At 35.7% G+C, this 18924-nt stretch overlaps 1 protein-coding gene and 1 long non-coding RNA gene across 4 annotated transcripts in view; one reads left to right on the top strand and one right to left on the bottom strand.

Annotated features, from left to right (window-relative positions):
• Nucleotides 1-18924, bottom strand: part of VPS8 (VPS8 subunit of CORVET complex) — a 300406-nt gene that overhangs the window by 105852 nt on the left and 175630 nt on the right. For 2 of the 3 annotated variants that reach the window (XM_049709893.1, XM_049709894.1), the window contains exons 36-39: nt 14988-15135; nt 6907-6996; nt 6309-6351; nt 2641-2759 (exon numbers count right to left, since the gene is read on the bottom strand). In XM_049709893.1, the coding sequence (XP_049565850.1) occupies nt 2641-2759; nt 6309-6351; nt 6907-6996; nt 14988-15135 (400 nt within the window). The remainder of the gene's footprint in view (nt 1-2640; nt 2760-6308; nt 6352-6906; nt 6997-14987; nt 15136-18924) is intronic. The other variant, XM_033403195.2, reaches the window with a different exon arrangement.
• LOC125964429 (uncharacterized) overlaps nt 1-18924 on the top strand; it is a 190432-nt gene that overhangs the window by 63259 nt on the left and 108249 nt on the right. The gene's annotated exons all lie outside the window — the stretch shown is intronic.

Genomic DNA, 18924 nt, shown 5'->3' with positions numbered 1-18924 from the left:
TGTTACATAATCAACAGCTTTTTCAGGGAATTATGTGCATAAGAAAGCCATATTCTTTATTTATGCAATCACTGGACACTGGGGTAGACAGACATACAAAGTAGGACAGGTATAGATTCTACCTAGGGAAGGACTGACAACCCGATATCCTGCAGTCTAACTTTAAGGAAATACTCCATGACATTAAATCTTCTGAAGAAACTTTTGGAAAGAGATATTACAGACAATTCATTATCAAGCTTTTGGATACTTCAAATTTTCTAGTTAGATTAGGGTCGGTGGCAACAGCTCTTGTTCTCACTCTCTCCAAACCAAAAAAAAAGCAAAGAGGAACAGGGGAAACAACCATGAAAATCCCCCAAAATTAATGTTTGCTATTACATAAAATCAGTTCAGCATTTTCACAAAAATAGTATTTACATAAAAACTAACATGCAATGTTTTTATTGTTGCTATGAACGTTGTTCAGAAAAGAAGGAAAAACCAGTTGTTGGAGGGTGGGGGGGAGTAGAGAGTGGTGTGAGAGGCATGTGTGTGTGTCTAAGAGAGGAAGAGACGGATTCCAACTCAGATATATTTTTAGACAAAAAAATACAGAATAAATTACCCTTTTACCACATCAAAGGAAGCCTTAGTCCTGTCTCTGATTAAGAGATAAGAGTTCAAATATAGTCAGAATAATCCCTAGAGTTCTGGAGGCATGAATTTTATATCTAATTCTACCATTAATATATGTGAATCTGGACATATTTCAGCTTACGTGAGCCTAAATGGCTCTATTTATAAAACAATGACAATTTATAATTGTCATTTTTCCTTAAATTTTCCATGAGAAGAAGGAAGAATATCAAATAGATGTTAGGGAGGAGACAGAAGGGTTGAAAAATATTTATGTATATTTATGTATAAACATAGCTTTAATAGTTTTACCCTCTTGTGTTTTTCTATCAAAATATAACCATGTCCAAATGCAGACAGTTAGCCAAAAGATAAATGAAAACAAAAACTTAGGAATGGAAAAATCAGGGCAAAAGGAATACTGTGAAGCCCATAATCCATTTAAATAAAGATTGAACAACTATGGGAATTGTGGATACAGAAAAGAATGTATTGTTAACCTTAATGAGGTAAAATAACATAACTAAAATTGAGAGGGGTGGAGAAGGGAGGCTGGAGCAAGTGTGTATGAGTTCATGTAAACTTCCTTACTGGTCGGACATCATAGATATTATAAAAACCAAAATGTAATTATAAACGATACTTCTAATCTATTAACAGTTATTTAGATTTTTTCAACTTCAGGGAGACTTATTAACAGATAGTGTATTGAAGAACTATTTATTTGAATTTCAGAATTTCCTCAGTTTTACATAAGCTTCCTAAATGAGATTAAATACTATATTTTTCAAGCAAGCATTATTTGATTCAATTTTTCTAAAATTATGTTAACCTAGGTAGATAAAAAATATCGAGAGTGATATTCACCAAATGATAATGACGGTTATTTCTGGGTGATAAGATGGATACAGGGTAATTTTTTTAAACAACCCTCTGTGTAACTTTCTGTATTGCGGGATTTAAAAAAATAATGGGTATGTATCATTTCACTCAAAAAAGTTTTTAAATAAAAAAACCACATCTATTATATAAATGTGTTTGTTATATACAATTTATATTCTAAAGGGTATTCAAAATTTATGACCTTAAAAAAACCCTTGACAAAAACATAAAGGAGAAATTTTACCCATCTCATAAGAACAGAAACATACCAAGTATGGCATGTATGGCAAACTATGTATGAAAAATTTACCCTGCTTCCCATTCCAGAAGCCCAGGCAGTGGAAGGAGGCCAGGTGGTGTTAAGTCAGAGGCCAGAGCCTGGAGGGGCAGGCGCAGTTATGCCATACATATCACACTGCTAACTTTACTTCTTAAAACTACTGCACAATTTAGCTGTCAAGTTGCATCTCGCCCCCTTGGTTTCTGCTTCATTGCTGTAACTCCCACCCGCCCCACGTGCTCTACTATATCTCCTTCAGCTCTGCGTTCTCCCTTTTTGCAGTCTGGAATCTGTTACAGACGTGGTTCCAACCTTGGCTGCACAGTGGAATCATGTGGGAAGCCTTAAAACATACTGATGACTGCGGTCCAGCCCCAAAGACTATAATTTAATTGATCTCAGGTACAGTCTGGGATTTTTCAAAGCTCCCCATGTGACTCTTATGTGCGGCCAAGGATGAGAACTACTACACCGTAGCCTTCTTGACCTTTTTCAGCTTTCTCTGTATCCCTTGAGGCTTTTCCTCTAGTGCTTCACGCTCCCCTTATCCACGGGGAACGGTACAGATGATAAATGGACGACACAACCGCAGTACCACTACACGGAATACACAAAAACTCAGTCCAAAGAGAACAAGGACATCTAGTATTCACACACCTAAATTTTGCAGCACAGCCAAATCTAAGAATATAAAGCCTTTTGCGATAACAAAGCAGACAGGCACTCCTCATAATAACTTTAGGAGTCTTATACTCCTGGGAGCACTGAACTCAGGTAGCTGAGAGGGCAGTGGAAATAGAACTAATTCCTAGTTTCAGACCAGAACAGATTTTTAAAAGCCTCTGTAGTCACTCTCCTACCTCTCTCTGCTGCTGGTTCAAATTATGTGAATTTCTCTGGCAAAGGGCAATTGTCTCCACCATGGTCTCTTCAACATTCTTCAGTGAGGGATCCTCTTTGGTATCTAGATTCAGAAAAACTGTTAAAATCACTCAAGGGTATATTACTGATAATCTCAAAGCTTCTGTAAAAAATTAAACAATTTTTTCTCTGCATACTTTGTTTTCTATGATATAATCATGTATAAGACCTGATACCAAACTTCAGTAGATAAAAAGTAGGTAGTTCTTTGCAACAGTTTTCCATATAAATGTCTGACATTCCTAGGACAGAGAAAGCACATCATACTTAGCATTTTAATATGCTTTAGCTATGGAAAATCCCCAACCATTTATCTGTGGATTAGTTAATAGAAAGATTATCTTTTATCTTTCTTGCTCTACCATTTCTTCCTCTATTTCTTAAATGTATGTATTTCTCCAAGATACTATCTCAGGCCCTTTTCCTTTCATTTTTTCCAATAATTTCAGCCACTCTTCTGGTTTTAATTCCTATGTCCTTGCTAATAATTTTCAAATATACACCTCCAGCCCTTATTCCTTTCATAACCTGCAGGTTGAATTTTCACCAGGCTCTAGGACATCTATCTCTACATGGACATCCTGCAGTCACTTTGAACTTTATATGTGCAAAACCCAACCCATTTTTCTTACTTCAAATCTGCTCCTCCCCCTACATTTCCAAACTAAGTTAATAGAACCATGACCTTTAAGTCAACCAGTTTATAAATCTTCACCATCTTTGATGCTCTCACCTGTACATTCAAATAAATTGTTAATTTTGTTAATTCTACTTCCACACTCTCATATACCCGCTACTTTACCAGAGTGGAGCCCTTCATCACCTCGTTTGCACTACTGCAGCAGCCTCTAAATTAACTTTTGACTTCCAAATCTTGCCTTCCTCATTCCCTTTTATACTGTCACTACAGTTCTCTTAAGCACAAGTCCAAACATATGAGTCTCATGCACAAAAACTATCAAAGACTTCTAATTTTTACAAAGAGAATGTCAACAAACCTCTGATCCTAAGTAGACACAGTAAACATCCTGGTGCATCTTCCCAGCCTCGGTACTCTTATATCACCAGATTATTTCCTCCTCCCCAAGGTTACTAGCCAGGCACTTTCATGCTCATGTCCTCCTCAGCCCAGAAGACCCTTTCCTTGCTTTTGTCTATCAAATTCCTATTCATCATTCCAATCGTGATTACTTCAAAGGTCACATCTTCCAGAAAAGAATCTCAGTTACAGGTAGTTCCCCAATTTTCCACAACCCTTTGCCACTCTCACTGTACCTTTTTTATAGTATTTGATTCTACATGCATTAGAGGTTTTTATTTACATATCTGTCTCCTTCAAGAGACTGTAGCTCTTTGGGTGAGGACTGTGTTTTAGCCATCTGTGTATCACCCACAGAAACTAGCCCAGTGCTGTGCAATTACCAAATCCTTCAAAATTCTTAAGCACACTGTCAAAATTGAATCTGACAGTAAATGGCAGTTATGAGACTATTACTGAGAAATTTACCTTCATTGGAATTTAAGGAATTGGCTTCCCTACACATATCACCTGCAAATTACTGTAGTGATTTGGGGGAAACATTCTTCTTACTTTTCCCACAATCCTTCATGTAATGTCTATAAAAATTATTCTCATAACAGTAAATTGAAAGAGAAAAATGCCATAAATGCAACAAATCTAATAGTCAAATTGACTGAACGTATACTAAAGCACAAAAACAATAATTAAATGTTTAGTTGGACTAAATATAGAAAAGTCAACCAACTGTTATGGAAGTTCCAGAAACAAATAATATATGGAGAATTAGGGTAAAGGTGTTTAGGGGAATGTGTGGGCTAAGGGGTCCAAGAAATGTGTTAATGGGTTAAAAAGGTAAAACAATCTAAAAATCACCTATTACGTGTTTCTCTGAACTTTGGGAGGGATATTTTGAAAATGTCAAGTAATAGGAAAACAAATAATCCAATTCAAAAGTGGACAAAGCGGGGCTTCCCTGGTGGTGCAGTGGTTGAGAGTCCGCCTGCCGATGCAGGGGACATGGGTTCATGCCCTGGTCCGGGAAGATCCCACATGCTGCGGAGCGGCTGGGCCCGTGAGCCATGGCCGCTGAGCCTGCACATCCGGAGCCTGTGCTCCGCAACGGAAGAGGCCACAACAGTGAGAGGCCCGCGTACCGCAAAAAAAAAAAAAAAAAAAGAAAGAAAAGAAAAGAAAAAAAAGAAAAAGTGGACAAAGGATATGAATAGACATTTCTCCAAAGAAGATACAGAAATGGCCAATAAGTCTAAGAAAAGATGCTCAACATCACCAATCATTAGGGAAATGCAAATCAAAACCACAATGAGATGCTACCTCACACTCATTAGGATGGCTACTACCAAGAAAACAGAAAATAAAAGTGTTAGTGAAGATGTGGAGAATTTGGAACCCTTGTGCATTGCTGGTGAGAATGTAAAATGATATTGTCATTATGGAAAACGGTATGGTGGTTCCTCAAAAAATTAAAAATAGAATTACCATTTAACTCAGTAATCCCACTTCTGGGTATACACCGAGAAGAACTGAAAGCAGGGACTCAAAAAGATATTTCTACACCCACGTTCATAGCAGCATTATTCACAATAGTCAAAAGGTGGAAGCAACCAAGTGCCCATTGATAAATGAATGGAAAAACAAAATGTAGTACATACATAAAACAGAATATTATTCAGTCTTAGAAATGAATAAAATTCTGCATGTGCTACAACATGGATAAATCCTGAAGACTTTATGCTAAGTGTAATAAGCAAGACACAAAAGGACAATTACTGTTTGATTCCACTTATGAGATACACAGAGTAATCAAATTCAAATTCATCAAGTCAGAAAGTAGAATGGTGGTTACCAGGGCTGTGTGGGGAGGAGGCAATTAGGAGTAATTGTCTAATGGGTACAGAGTTTCAGTTTGGGATGCTGAAAAGGTTCTGGAGATGGATGGTGGTGATTACTGCACAATGATGTGAATGTACTTATTGCCAATGAACTGTAAACTTAAAAATGGTTAAAATGGTGAATTTTACGTTATGTTTATTTTACCACACTTTTACAAAATAAATAACTTTTTTTTTAGTATTAAGGAATACAATAGGAATTACATATCTATCTGTGACAAAGCCATTCAAGATTTTAAACTGTTTCAAGTTTTACTGCTTTCTGCTAAAATTATATAAATTCAATACAGAAACACTGATTATTACTTACTGATTAGAAGCTCTGCTTTGCTGTTGTTCAGCACATTATAGTAATTTTTAAGATGTTAGTTATGTACCTCATTTATAATAACCAAAACATAAGTACAGAAATATAACTAAAAAATTAATCAAGACCAGTGAAGACTATCTAATTTTCTGTCCAATGACCTCTACTGACAATTAGCACTGCAAAACTACAGTGGTTTATATTACTTCCTATTATAAGCCCTTGAAAACAAGCCAAAATTGGGATCAATGTCAGATAAACAGTAACATGCAGATCAATGTGATTATTACTTAATAAATACAGTTTATCATTTAATATCTACATGGGGCCCATGGAAAAAGAAATTGTGAATTACACTCGAGAACTTACTTTCATCTTGATGTGTTATCTCTTGAAGTTTGCTTTGTAGTCTCTAGGAGGTAAAAGGAACACTTTATATTTCTAATCCACCAATACCTGAATTACCATATTTTAAAGGTAAACTCCAAGAAACAACAAGGTTATTAAGAATGATCTCTGCCATTCAGAAGAGAATTGTTGTGTATATAGAAAGCACAGGGCTTCCCTGGTGACACAGTGGTTAAGAATCTGCCTGCCAATGCAGGGGACACGGGTTCAAGCCCTGGTCCAGGAGGATCCCACATGCTGTGCAGCAACTAAGCCCATGCACCACAACTACTGAGCCTGTGCTCTAGAGCCCGCAAGCCACAACTACTAAGCCTTGGGATTAGTATCATGTGGCATACTGGTGTATCATGACATGCATGATAAAAATATTTAGAGATAAAATGTACAAAAAAAATGTACTGTTGTCTGCAGCTTACTTTGAAACATAAGAAATTAAGATGGATTGACAAAAACTTACACAATGCTGTATGTCAATTTTATCTCACGAAGAAAAGATGGATTGATAAATGGGTACAGGGCGAGACAGAAACATGACAAAGCAAATACAGTAAAATGTTACCTTTAGCATTATTAAGAAGGCACCATGAATATCTCCTTTCTTTTCTAATAGATAGGCAGTGACTTCATGAAGTTGATACTTCTGGGTAATCTAGGAAAGAAGAAAAGATAAAGCTTTTTTGCTCAAAAATCTTGTTTGTGGAGTCAGAAGGTCCTATTAAGGATGAAAAATAACCCTATGATAGTAAATAGTGAATTCATACCCTAGTAGTATGCTACTTTACAGTATAACATGCAAATATTTGACTTTCTAGTCTTCAAGTGGCCCATTTGGGACTCTGACTGAACCAAGGTCACTCATTTTTTTCACTTATTTATTTAAAGAGTTGTTACGCACCTGAATCAGGTATATCCATTGCACAAATGGTAACATGTATACATAAATAGTAATAATATACACCAGAAATTGATAAGTGTAATTATTCACAAAATGACAATGAAAACTCTATACATTAGCTTGTGGGATCTTAATGAAAATTAATAAACTAAGAGTTTCTAATAAGTAAAAAAGAAATGCCAGTTAAGCTAAGGTAAAAGAAAGAAAATAAGTACAGAAAAGAATGTCATGGAAAGAAACAACAGAGAAACAATAGCGAGGTTTAAAAGAAAATCCTAAATTAGTCTTTTCTTTTTTTTTTAACATCTTTGTTGGAGTATAATTGCTTTACAATGGTGTGTTAGTTTCTGCTTTACAACAAAGTGAATCCGTTATACATATACATATGTTCCCATATCTCGTCCCTCTTGCGTCTCCCTCCCTCCCACCCTCCCTATCCCACCCCTCTAGGTGGTCACAAACCACCTAGCTAAATTAGTCTTTGAAAAGACTAATAACATAGAATAAAACTTTCTTAGGAGTGAGAAAAAAAGAGAGGCACAAACAACATATTATAGGTTAACAGATCAAAGGAGGAAAACGTGATCATTTCAACAAATGCAGAAAAAGTATTTAGTAAAATGCAGCACCCATTTTTGACAAAAATAAAAACAATACGAAACACTCTAACCCAAACTGGTAATGGCACTTGTCTAGGTTAATAAGAATTATCTATCAAAATCTGACAATAAACACCATATTTAACATAAAATGTTAGACACATCCCCTTTTAAATAAGGAACAAGGAGAGAACGCATACTATCGCTGCCTCTGTTCAATAATATCCCAGAGCTCCTAGATATCTGATGAGGGAATGAGAAAAGTATAAGACTGGAAAGAAAGAAAAAAAACTACCATTATTCTCAGAAAAAAATATTGTCATAAAAAAATCTAGAAAATATTTGAACGAAAAAAGAATTCAGCCTGGTTGCTAGATATAAGACACTAAACAAAAATTAATAACATATACCAGCAGTAACCAATTTTTAAAAAGTCATTTCAAAAAATTTCCTTTTAGAAATTTCATTTCTAATGAGCCTGAGTAAAAACATGGAGGGAGTGGAGCCCACCTCACACCATGGCCCCGCATCTAGCCAGAGCAGAGAGAGCCACTGCAGATACTAGCATGCATGCCTGTACTTGGGAGGGAGCAGAGGCTGCTCGGACTATAACCCTTCCTCCAGCCACGTCAGAGACTGTCACTGCCTGCACACAAATATGTGTAAGCACTAGGGAAGGAGTGGAATCAACTCAGGCCCTTGTCCTGCCTCCAGCTAGGGTGGAGACTGCCATTGCTGGTACAACTGCACAAAGGTAGAAGTGGAAACAGCTTATTAGTGTGGTTCCTACTGCTCTGGCCCTGACCCTGCCTCTACCCAATGTGTGCATACCAGGGAAGAAGTGGAACAAGTTTAGAAGTGCAGCCCCAAACCCTTAGGTCCCAGCCATATCCCCAACCATGGCGAACACCACCATCACACTGGGAAGGAGCCCAACTTGCTCAAAGATCCTGCTCCAGACCCTTAGGCCTCGGCACCACCCCTTAAATAGGGCAGTGACTCTAGCCCTACATGCCAGCAATACAGTGCCTTGTAGCACATAATAGGGAAAGATGCAGCCTATGCTCACTTTAAAATTAGCTCCTCCACCAATGCCACTGGGCACAAGCAGACTTCATAGAGATGCTCCCACATATGGACATGCCTTCAAGACTGGGATATGGAACTGTTTCACATAATCTCACACAGAAGAACAGAGAATGTCAAGCAAGATATAAAAAGAGAGGAATATGTTTCAGATGAAAGAAAAAGGTAAATTCATTAAGGGGGTGGGAAACAAATTTAAAAAGTGATAAATAATTTACCTAGAAAGAGTTCAAAGCATTAGTAATAAAATGCTAACTGAACATGGGAAAATAACAGATGAACACAATGATAACTGCAAAAAAGAAATAGAAAATATATAAAAGAATGATCAAATCTCAAGAATACAATAACTGAAATTTAAAATACACAAGAAGGAGTTAACAACAGAATGAAAAATAAGTTAAAACTGACATGAGTGAAATACAAAGAACCATAAGAGACTATTACAAACAACTATATGCCAATAAAATGTATAACCTAGAAGAAATGGACAAATTCTTAGAAAGATACAACCATCCAAGACTGAACCAGGAAGAAATAGATAATATGAACAGACAAATCACAAGTACTGAAATTGAAAGAGTGATTTAAAAACTTCCAACAAACTGAAGTCCAGGTCCCAGTGGCTCCACAGGTGAATTCCATCAAACATTTAGAGAAGAATTAACACCTATCCTTCTGAAACTCTTCCAAAATACTGCAGAGGAAAGAACATTCCCAAGCTCATTCCATGAGGCCCCCATCACCCTGATACCAAAACCAGACAAAGGTTCCACAAAAAAAAAAAATTACAGGCCAATACCACTGAGGAATATAGACATAAAAATGCTCAAGAAAATACTAGCAAACTGAATCCAACAATACATTAAAAGGATCATACACTATGATCAAGTGGGATTTATCCCAGGGATGCAAGGATTCTTCAGTATCCACAAATTAATCAATGTGATACACCACATTAACAAACTGAAGAATAAAAACCATATGATCGGGACTTCCCTGGTGGTGCAGTAGTTAAGAATCTGCCTGCCAATGCAGAGGACATGGGTTCGAGCCCTGGTCCAGGAAGATCCCACATGCCGTGGAGCAGCTAAACCCATGTGCCACAACTACTGAGCCTGAGCCCACGAACCACAACTACTGAGCCCACGTGCCACAACTACTGAAGCCCATGCACCTAGCATGCTCCACAATAAGAGAAGCCACCACAATGAGAAGCTTGCGCACCGCAACCAAGAGTAGCCCCCACTCACCACAACTAGAGAAAGCCCACGGCACAGCAACAAAGACCCAACATAGCCAAAAATAAATAAATAACCATATGTCATCTCAATAGGTGCAGAAAAAACTTTTGACAAAATTCAACGCCCATTTATGATAAAAAAAACTCTCTAGAAAGTGGGCATAGAGGGAACTTACCTCAACGTAATAAAGGACATACATGAAAACGACACAGCTAACATCATTCTCAATGGTGAAAAGCTGAAAGCGTTCCCTCTAAGATCAGGAACAAGGCAAGGATAACCACTGTCAACACTTCTATTCAACAAGTTTTGGAAGTCCTAGCCACAGCAATCAGAGAAGAAAAAAGAAATAAAAAGAATCCAAATCAGAAAAGAAGAAATAAGACCATCACTGTTTGCAGATGAAATGATACTATCCATAGAAAATCCTAAAGATGCTACCAGAAAACTATTAGAATGCATCAATGAATTTGGTTAAGTTGCAGGATACAAAATTAATACATGGAAATCTTTTTCATTCTTATACATAACAATGAAAGATCAGAAAGAGAAAGAAAGGAAAGAATCTCATTTACCATCACATCAAAAAGAATAAAATAACTAGGAATAAACCTACCTAAGGAGTCAGAAGACCTATACTCTGAAAACTATAAGATGCTGATGAAAGAAATCAAAGATGACACAAACAGTTGGAAAGCTATATCATGTTCTTGGATTGAAAGAATCAATATTGTCAAAATGACTATACTACCCAAGGCAATCTACATATTTAATGCAATCCCTTTCAAATTACCAATGGCATTTTTCACAGAACTAGAACAAAAAATTATACAATTTATATGGAAACACAAAAGACCCCAAAGAGCCAAAGCAGTACTGAGAAAGAAAGACGAAGCTGGAGGAATCAGACTCCCTGACTGCAGACTACAGTACAAAACAACAGAAATCAAAACAGTATGGTAGATCAATGGAACAGGATAGAAAGCCCAGAAATAAACCCATGCACATATGGTCAATTAATCTACAACAAAGGAGGCTAGACTATACAATGGACAAAAGACAGTCTCTTCAGGAAGTGATGCTGAGAAAACTGGACAGCTACATGTAAAAGAATGAAATTAGAACATTCTCTAACACCATACACAAAAATAAACTCAAAGTGGATCAAAGACCTAAATGTAAGACCAGACACTATAAAACTCTTAGGGGAAAACACACGCAGAACACTCTTTGACATAAATCTTAGCAATATTTTTTTGGCTCCATCTCCTAGAGTGATGGAAATGAAAACAAAAATAAACAAACGGGACCTAATTAAACTTAAAAGCTTCTGCACAGCAAAGGAAACCATAAACAAAACAAAAAGACAACCCACAGAATGAGAGAAAATATTTGCAAACAAAGTGACTGACAAAGGATTAATCTCCAAAACCTACAAACAGCTCATGCGGCTCTATGTCAAAAAAACAAACAACCCAATCAAAAAATGGGCAGAAGATCGAAACAGAGATTTCTCCAAAGAAGACACACAGATGTCCAAAAAAGCTCATGAAAAGATGCTCAACATCACTAATTACCAGAGAAATGTAACTCAAAACTACAATGAGGTATCACCTCACATAGCTTAGAATGGCCATCATCAAAAAGTCTACAAACAATAAATGCTGGAGAGGGTGTGGAGAAAAGGGAACCCTCCTACACTGTTGGTGAGAATGTAAATTGGTACAACTGCTATGGACAACAGTATGGAATTTCCTTAAAGAACCAAAAATAGAACTACCATATAATCCAGCAATCCCACTTCTGGCCATATATCCTGAGAAAACCATAATCTAAAAAGATACATGCACCCCAATGTTCGTTGCAGAGCTATTTACAATAGCCAAGACATGGAAGCAATCTAAATGTCCATCAATAGAGGAATGGATAAAGAAGATGTGATACATATATACAATGGAATATTACTCAGCCATAAAAAAGAATGTAATACTGCCATTTGTAGAAACATGGGTCAACCTAGAGATTATCATACTAAGTGAAGTAAGTCAGACAGAGAAAGACAAATATCATATGATGTCACTCATATGTGGAGTCTAATTAAAAAATGATACAAATGAACTTATTTACAAAACAGAAACAGACTCACAGACTTCGAAAACAAACTTATGGTTACCAAAGGGGAAACGTGGGGGCGTGCGGGGGGATAAATCAGGAGCTTGGGATTAACACATACACACTACCGTACATAAAACAGATAACCAACAAGGGCCTACTGTATGACACAGGAAACTCTACTCAATATTCTGTGATATTAATAACCTATATGAGAAAAGAATCTAAAAAAGAATGAATACATGTATATGTATAACTGAATTACTTTGCTGTACATATGAAACTAACACAACATTGAAATCAACTATATTCCAATAAAATTTTTTTTAAATTTCCTTTTACAACGTTAACAAAAAGTATCTAAGAACAAATTGAGGAAAATGTGCAAGAGCCTTATGTAAAATATTATATTTTATAACTTTAGTTATAAAACCTCACCGAAGTGGGTAAAAGGCATTTCAAAAAGACAACCATGTTCCTGAATGTGAAGACCATAAGATGTCAATCCTCCCTGAATTAATCTATAAATTCAATGTAGTTTTCATCAAAATCCCAGAAGAATATGTTATTTTTATAGGAATGTGACAATGTGATTCCTAATTTTATGCGAAATAGTAAGAGGCCAAGAGTAGCCAAAGAATTTTAAAGAAAAAGAATGAGGAGGGAAGACTCTTCTTCCAAATAATAAAGCTTATTTTAAAGCTGTGTTAATTAAAATACGTGCTATGGGTATAGGGAAAGACAAATGACCAAAAGAATAGAACAGAATTCACAAAAAGATCTATGTATATTTGGGAGTTTGGTGTACAGCAGTATGGCATTATAAATAAGTGAAGAAAGGACAAGAAAATGCCACATGGACCATTAGCCATCCACATGGAAAAAAAATATAAATCCCTCTCTTGATCTGTTTACAAAAATAAATTCCAGATGGATTAAAAACCTAAATGAAAAAAGCCAAACTATAAAACTCATATAAGAGGATATCCTTAATGCCATTAAATTAGGAAAGGAAATAAAAGTCACACACACAAAATTTTAACGTTAAAGGAAAAGACTGATAAATTAAAATAGAAGTCACTAAAAACCAAGTTAAAAGACATGCCATGATAGACTGGAAGAAGGCATCTCCAACATATAAAATCAGCAAAGGACTAGAGATCCAGAAATTAGAAAGAACTTCTAGAAATCAGTAACAGAAGGGCAAAACCTCAATAGGAAACTGGGCAAATGACATGAATGGATAATTCAGAGAAAAGAAAACCCAAAGTGTCATTAAAGATATGGAAAGATATGCAATGTTATGAGTAAGCAATGATAATCATCACACTGGCAAAAATTAAGAAGTCTAAAAATACTAGAAATCAGCAAGGATGTGGAAAAACAGCAAATTTCAAATACTGATGATGAGACTGGAAACAAATAAGAAATCAACTTGGCAATATGAACAGAATTACGCTACAGTATTGTCTAAAGAATTCCACTTCCAGGCATACTACTTAGAGAAATCTCAGATGGGCACAAAGAAGGCATGTATAAAGATGTCCAAAGTAGCATTGTTTATAATGGCAAAAGACTGGAAACACTCTGAATGTCTGTGAATAGGAAAATATATAAACTGCGGCACAGTCATTCAATAGACTATTATATGATCATTAAAATGAATGAACTAGAGCTATATGTATTAAAAACTGAAAGATAAAAAATTAATAAAAAAGCAATTTGCAATAGGATATTACTGTATGATACCATTAATACAAATTTTAAAAACATACAGAACTGTACCTTGTGTTATATAGGTAAATTCATATACAGGAAAAATTTTTAAAACGGATGGGAAGGATAAACTTCCCATCTTCAGGTTGGCGGTAACCTCAGGTGAGACATGACAGATAAAGGATGCTTTATTTCTAAAACAAACAACAAAGATCTGAAGCCAGTATGGCAAAACATTAACATCTATAAAGTTGGGTTGGTGGGAATATATGTACCCATTTTGCACATTTCTATGTATTTCGAAATATTTTATAATTTAAAAAATTTTAATTGTGTGGGCAGTTTAGGACATGGATGCAGAAAATACGGGTTACTGTTTCATGAGTATTGATAGCAACAATATAAAGGTAGCTTAAAAACAAATTTTAAACAGGGAACATACTAGCCTCATGGTAGATTAGAATATGTGTGTATGTATACATATGTACATATGTGCATACACACACACACACACACACACACACACACACACACACTCATTTCAATTTGGAAACAGGAGAAAACAAGGAAAGAGAATCAAGGCAATGACTGTGTAATTGCCTTCTAGCCTTGTAAGTCACATGGCACAACAGGACTATCTAACCATCAGTGCCTGCAAGTAGAGCTTAGTTTTTCTCTCTTAATATTTTTACTGTATTCCTTTTTCTATGTTTATCCTGTTGGCTAGAATGCCTGTGAAACTTGATGAACAACAATGATGGACATGTGCTGTTTCTGACTCTACTAGAACAAACAGACAGGCAATAACACAGCAATGCAGAGCACGCACGATGGAGTCAAACTATCTGGGTTCCATCTCTGGTGCTAGCACTTACTAGGTATAAACTTAGCCAACTGATTTAATATATGAATCTCCCTGTGTTCATCTGTAAAATGGTGAGCAATAAAGAAAAGTTTACTCTTGCCTTCTCTACATTACTGGTCTTACCTGAATAGTTTCTTCTAGGCGGTAGCACTCAAGGACTTGCAGTGTCTCTATAACCTGGTTTGGGCTGAACTGACACAACAGCTCAATGAACTGCTCTGTAATACAAGGAGATATCTGCAGCAATTCTTGATTTACATGAATACCTTCCCTGAAAACAGAAAAGGCAAGACAGTAGCATTATTTAATCATACCATAATTAAAGCTACAGGTGAAAAGTATGTTACCTTAAAACCAAGACTACCTTTTGATCAAGTAAAATCATGAATTAAAAGTCTTAATGTTACTTAGGTTATTAAGGTGAATTATACACTACATCAGAAACATTATAAATCACAATATTTCTCAATTTACATTGAATAATTAAGGAAATGATATTCAGTGGAGGCTCCTCTAAATCATACCTGAAGTTTTACTGTTGCTCTAAAAGAAACAAAGATGACTCAATTTAGTTTAAACAATTTGATCCATGAGTAACTATACATAATAAGCCATCTTCTAGTCTCAACAACTGTCCCTACTAAACTTCCCTTATAGCACCAATCACATCATGTTGTAATTACTTCTTCAATTATCTATCTTCTCTAAAAGACTATAAATTCTGTGAGGGTAGGCACCAGTACCTTCTCACTAATGAATTCTTAAAGCTTACAACAGTGTCTTCCATGTAGCAAGGGCTAATTATTTGGTTGTTGTTAAAACAAATAAGTGGATGAATAGTAGGTTATACAAAATTTATGGTTCATTTGCCTTTTATGCCAGGCACTCACGAAGCCCACTATTCATAATGCCTACACAAAAGCTGTGGGAGTATTCGTTTTACCATGGTGGACGCTACTGGAACTATTTAGAAAAATCAACTGCAGTTCATTGGAGATATAAGAATCATCTTCTCTCTACCTTCAAAAGAAGTCAGTTTCTTCTGGGAGTCCTATCTTCTCTTCAGAATTTCTCAACTAAAGCTCCTTATATAAAGAACTGGAACAGCATCAGTAACATACAAAAAATTGCTACAAAAACTCCCTACAAACAAAAGTCCAGGACCAGATGGCTTCACTGGGAAATTCCACCAGATGTACAAAGAAGAACATATACCGATCCTTCTCAAACTCTTCCAAAAGACTGAAGAGGAAGGAATACTCCCAAAGACATTCTATGAAGCCACCATCACCCTGATACCAAAACCAGACAAAGACACTACCAAAAAAGAAAATTAAAGGCCAATATCTTTGGTGAATATAGATGCAAAAACTCAACAAACATTAGCAAACCAAATCCAACAACACATAAAAAAGGTCATACACCATGACCAAGTTGGATTCATCCCAGGGTCCCAAGGATGGTTCACCACATGCAAATCATCAATGTGATACACCACATCAACAAAAACCACATGATCATCTTAATAGATACAGAAAAAGCATTTGACAAAATTCAACAGCCATTCATGATAAAAACCCTTACGAAATGGGTATAGAGGGAACATATCTCAACATAATAAAAGCTATTTATGACAAACCCACAGCCAATATAATATTCAACAGTGAAAAGCTGAAAGCCTTCCCATTAAAATCTGGAGCAAGGATACCCACTCTCACCACTTCTCTTCAACATAGTACTGGAAGTCCTAGCCACAGCCATCACACAAGAAAAAGAAATAAAAGGTATTCAAATTGGTAGGGAAGAGGTAAAACTGTCACTGTATGCAGATGACATAGTTTTCTACTATATATAGAAAACCCTAAAGACTCCACACAACAACTACTAGAACTGATAAATGAATTCAGCAACATAGCAGGATACAAGATTAACACACAGAAATCGGTTGCATGTGTTTACACTAACAATGGAACAGCATAAAGGGAATGTAAAAATTAATACCTTTTAAAATTGTATCATAAATAAATAAAATATTCAGGAATAAACCCCATCAAGGAGGTGAAAAACTTACATGCTGAGAACTACAAAACATTAATAAAGGAAATTAAAGATGATTCAAAGAAATGGAAAGATATTCCATGCTCTTGGATTGGAAGAATCAGTACTGTTAAAATGGCAATACTACCCAAAGCAATCTACAGATTTAATGTGATCCCTATCAAATTACCCATGACATTTTTCACAAAACTAGAACAAATAAATCTAAAATTTATATGGAACCATAAAAGATTCAGAATTGCCAAGGCAATCCTGAGGAGGCATAACCCTCCCAGACTTCAGATAATACTACAAAGCTTCAGTAATCAAAACAGTGTGGTATTGGCACAAAAACAGACATACAGATCAATGGAACAGAATAGAGACCCCCAGAAATAAACCCACACACCTCTGGTCAATTAATGTTCAACAAAGGAGGCCAAAAAATAAAATGTGAAAAAGACAGTCTCTTCAGCAAGTGGTGCTGGGAAAGTTGAACAGCTGCATGTGAATCAAAGAAGTCAAAACATACCCTCATGCCACGCACAAAAATAAGCTCAAAATAGCTTAAAGACTTAAATACAAGATGAGACACCATAACTCCTAGAAGAGATCATAGACAAAACATTCCCTGACATAAATTGCACCAATGTTTTCTTAGGTCAGTCTCCCAAGGCAATAGAAATAAAAGCAAAAATAAACAAATGGAACCTAATCAAACTTACAAGCTTTTGCATAGCAAAGGAAACCATAAACAAAAGGAAAAGAAAACCTACAGAATGGGAGAAAATATTTGTGAAGGATAGGACCGACAAGGGCTTAATTCCCAAAATATACAAACAGCTCGTACAACTCAACAACAAAAGAACAAACAGCCCAATCGAAAAATGGAAAGTCAACCACTAGAAAAAGTTTTTTAAAAGAAGTATAATTAATATACTAAGAGAGACAATAAATGGAATCATATACAAAACACTCAGTTAAAGTCAGAGGAGGCATAAAAATAGTAGGAAACAAACAAAAAGAAACAAAAAACAAGGGTGATGAATAAAAAATAGTATAAACAGAAGAAAGGGTAGGATTTTGTAAAAGCCACAAAGTACCTTAATATGTGTCCTTTTCATTGTAAATAGAAAAATATGGGTATTTGGAAAGATTTCTTTAAATATCAATGAAGCAAAGTTTTTGAAACTTTAGTTTGCAGCACTCACATGCCAGTTTTCATTGTTTCAGAAATTCTAAAAGCAAAGAGCAGACCATTCCAAACTCCTAACAATTGCTCTCATTTTTATTATTAACGTATCAATCTAAATTTCTATTATTAACTAAGCAATTAGTGGGGGCAAAGAATATGGTGAGCATTAAGTTACCTACATCTAACCACATCATCTGATTATCATTCAATCATACACACAAACAGTATGTGTGCATACCATTTAATGTTATGGATTTTTCCAGTTTAGCATTATTTAAACATTCACATTGCCATGTTTGCCAATTTGGTATTTAATTATGTTCATATACCTTACCATTTATATAGCTATCTCCCCCATCTATTTTTTTAAACAGCTTTTTCACTATATAAATGTTAATACGGATATTTCAATATTAACTACCTTTTTCTTATGGTATTTCCTTAAAATATATTTTCCAAAACGGAATCACTGGATCAAAGCACATGTACAACCTTAGAGCTCTTAATACATATAGATAAAACTATGAAAAGAAAGAAAACAAAGTGGAATAAAAGGGAGGAACACATATTCAAAGGGTGGGCAAAACAACCCTGTGTAGTGTATCCCATGAACAAAAAGTTCAGTACTACTGAGGAATAAAGGGGAAAAGAGAAATGGCAGGATGGAAGAAAATTAAGCTGAACCGATATGCCTGAATAAGATCAAGAAGGGTCTTTTACACCATAAGGAGTTCAGATTTTACCCTGGATAATGGAAACTAAAAGAACTTTGAGAAGGGGAAAGGGAACACTATCATTATTTGCCTATTTGAAAATGGAAGTAGAAGA

This window comes from Orcinus orca, chromosome 5 (genome assembly GCF_937001465.1).
Source record: "Orcinus orca chromosome 5, mOrcOrc1.1, whole genome shotgun sequence".
NCBI classification, from domain to species: domain Eukaryota; kingdom Metazoa; phylum Chordata; class Mammalia; order Artiodactyla; family Delphinidae; genus Orcinus; species Orcinus orca.
This window is presented reverse-complemented; position numbering and strand designations above follow the sequence as displayed.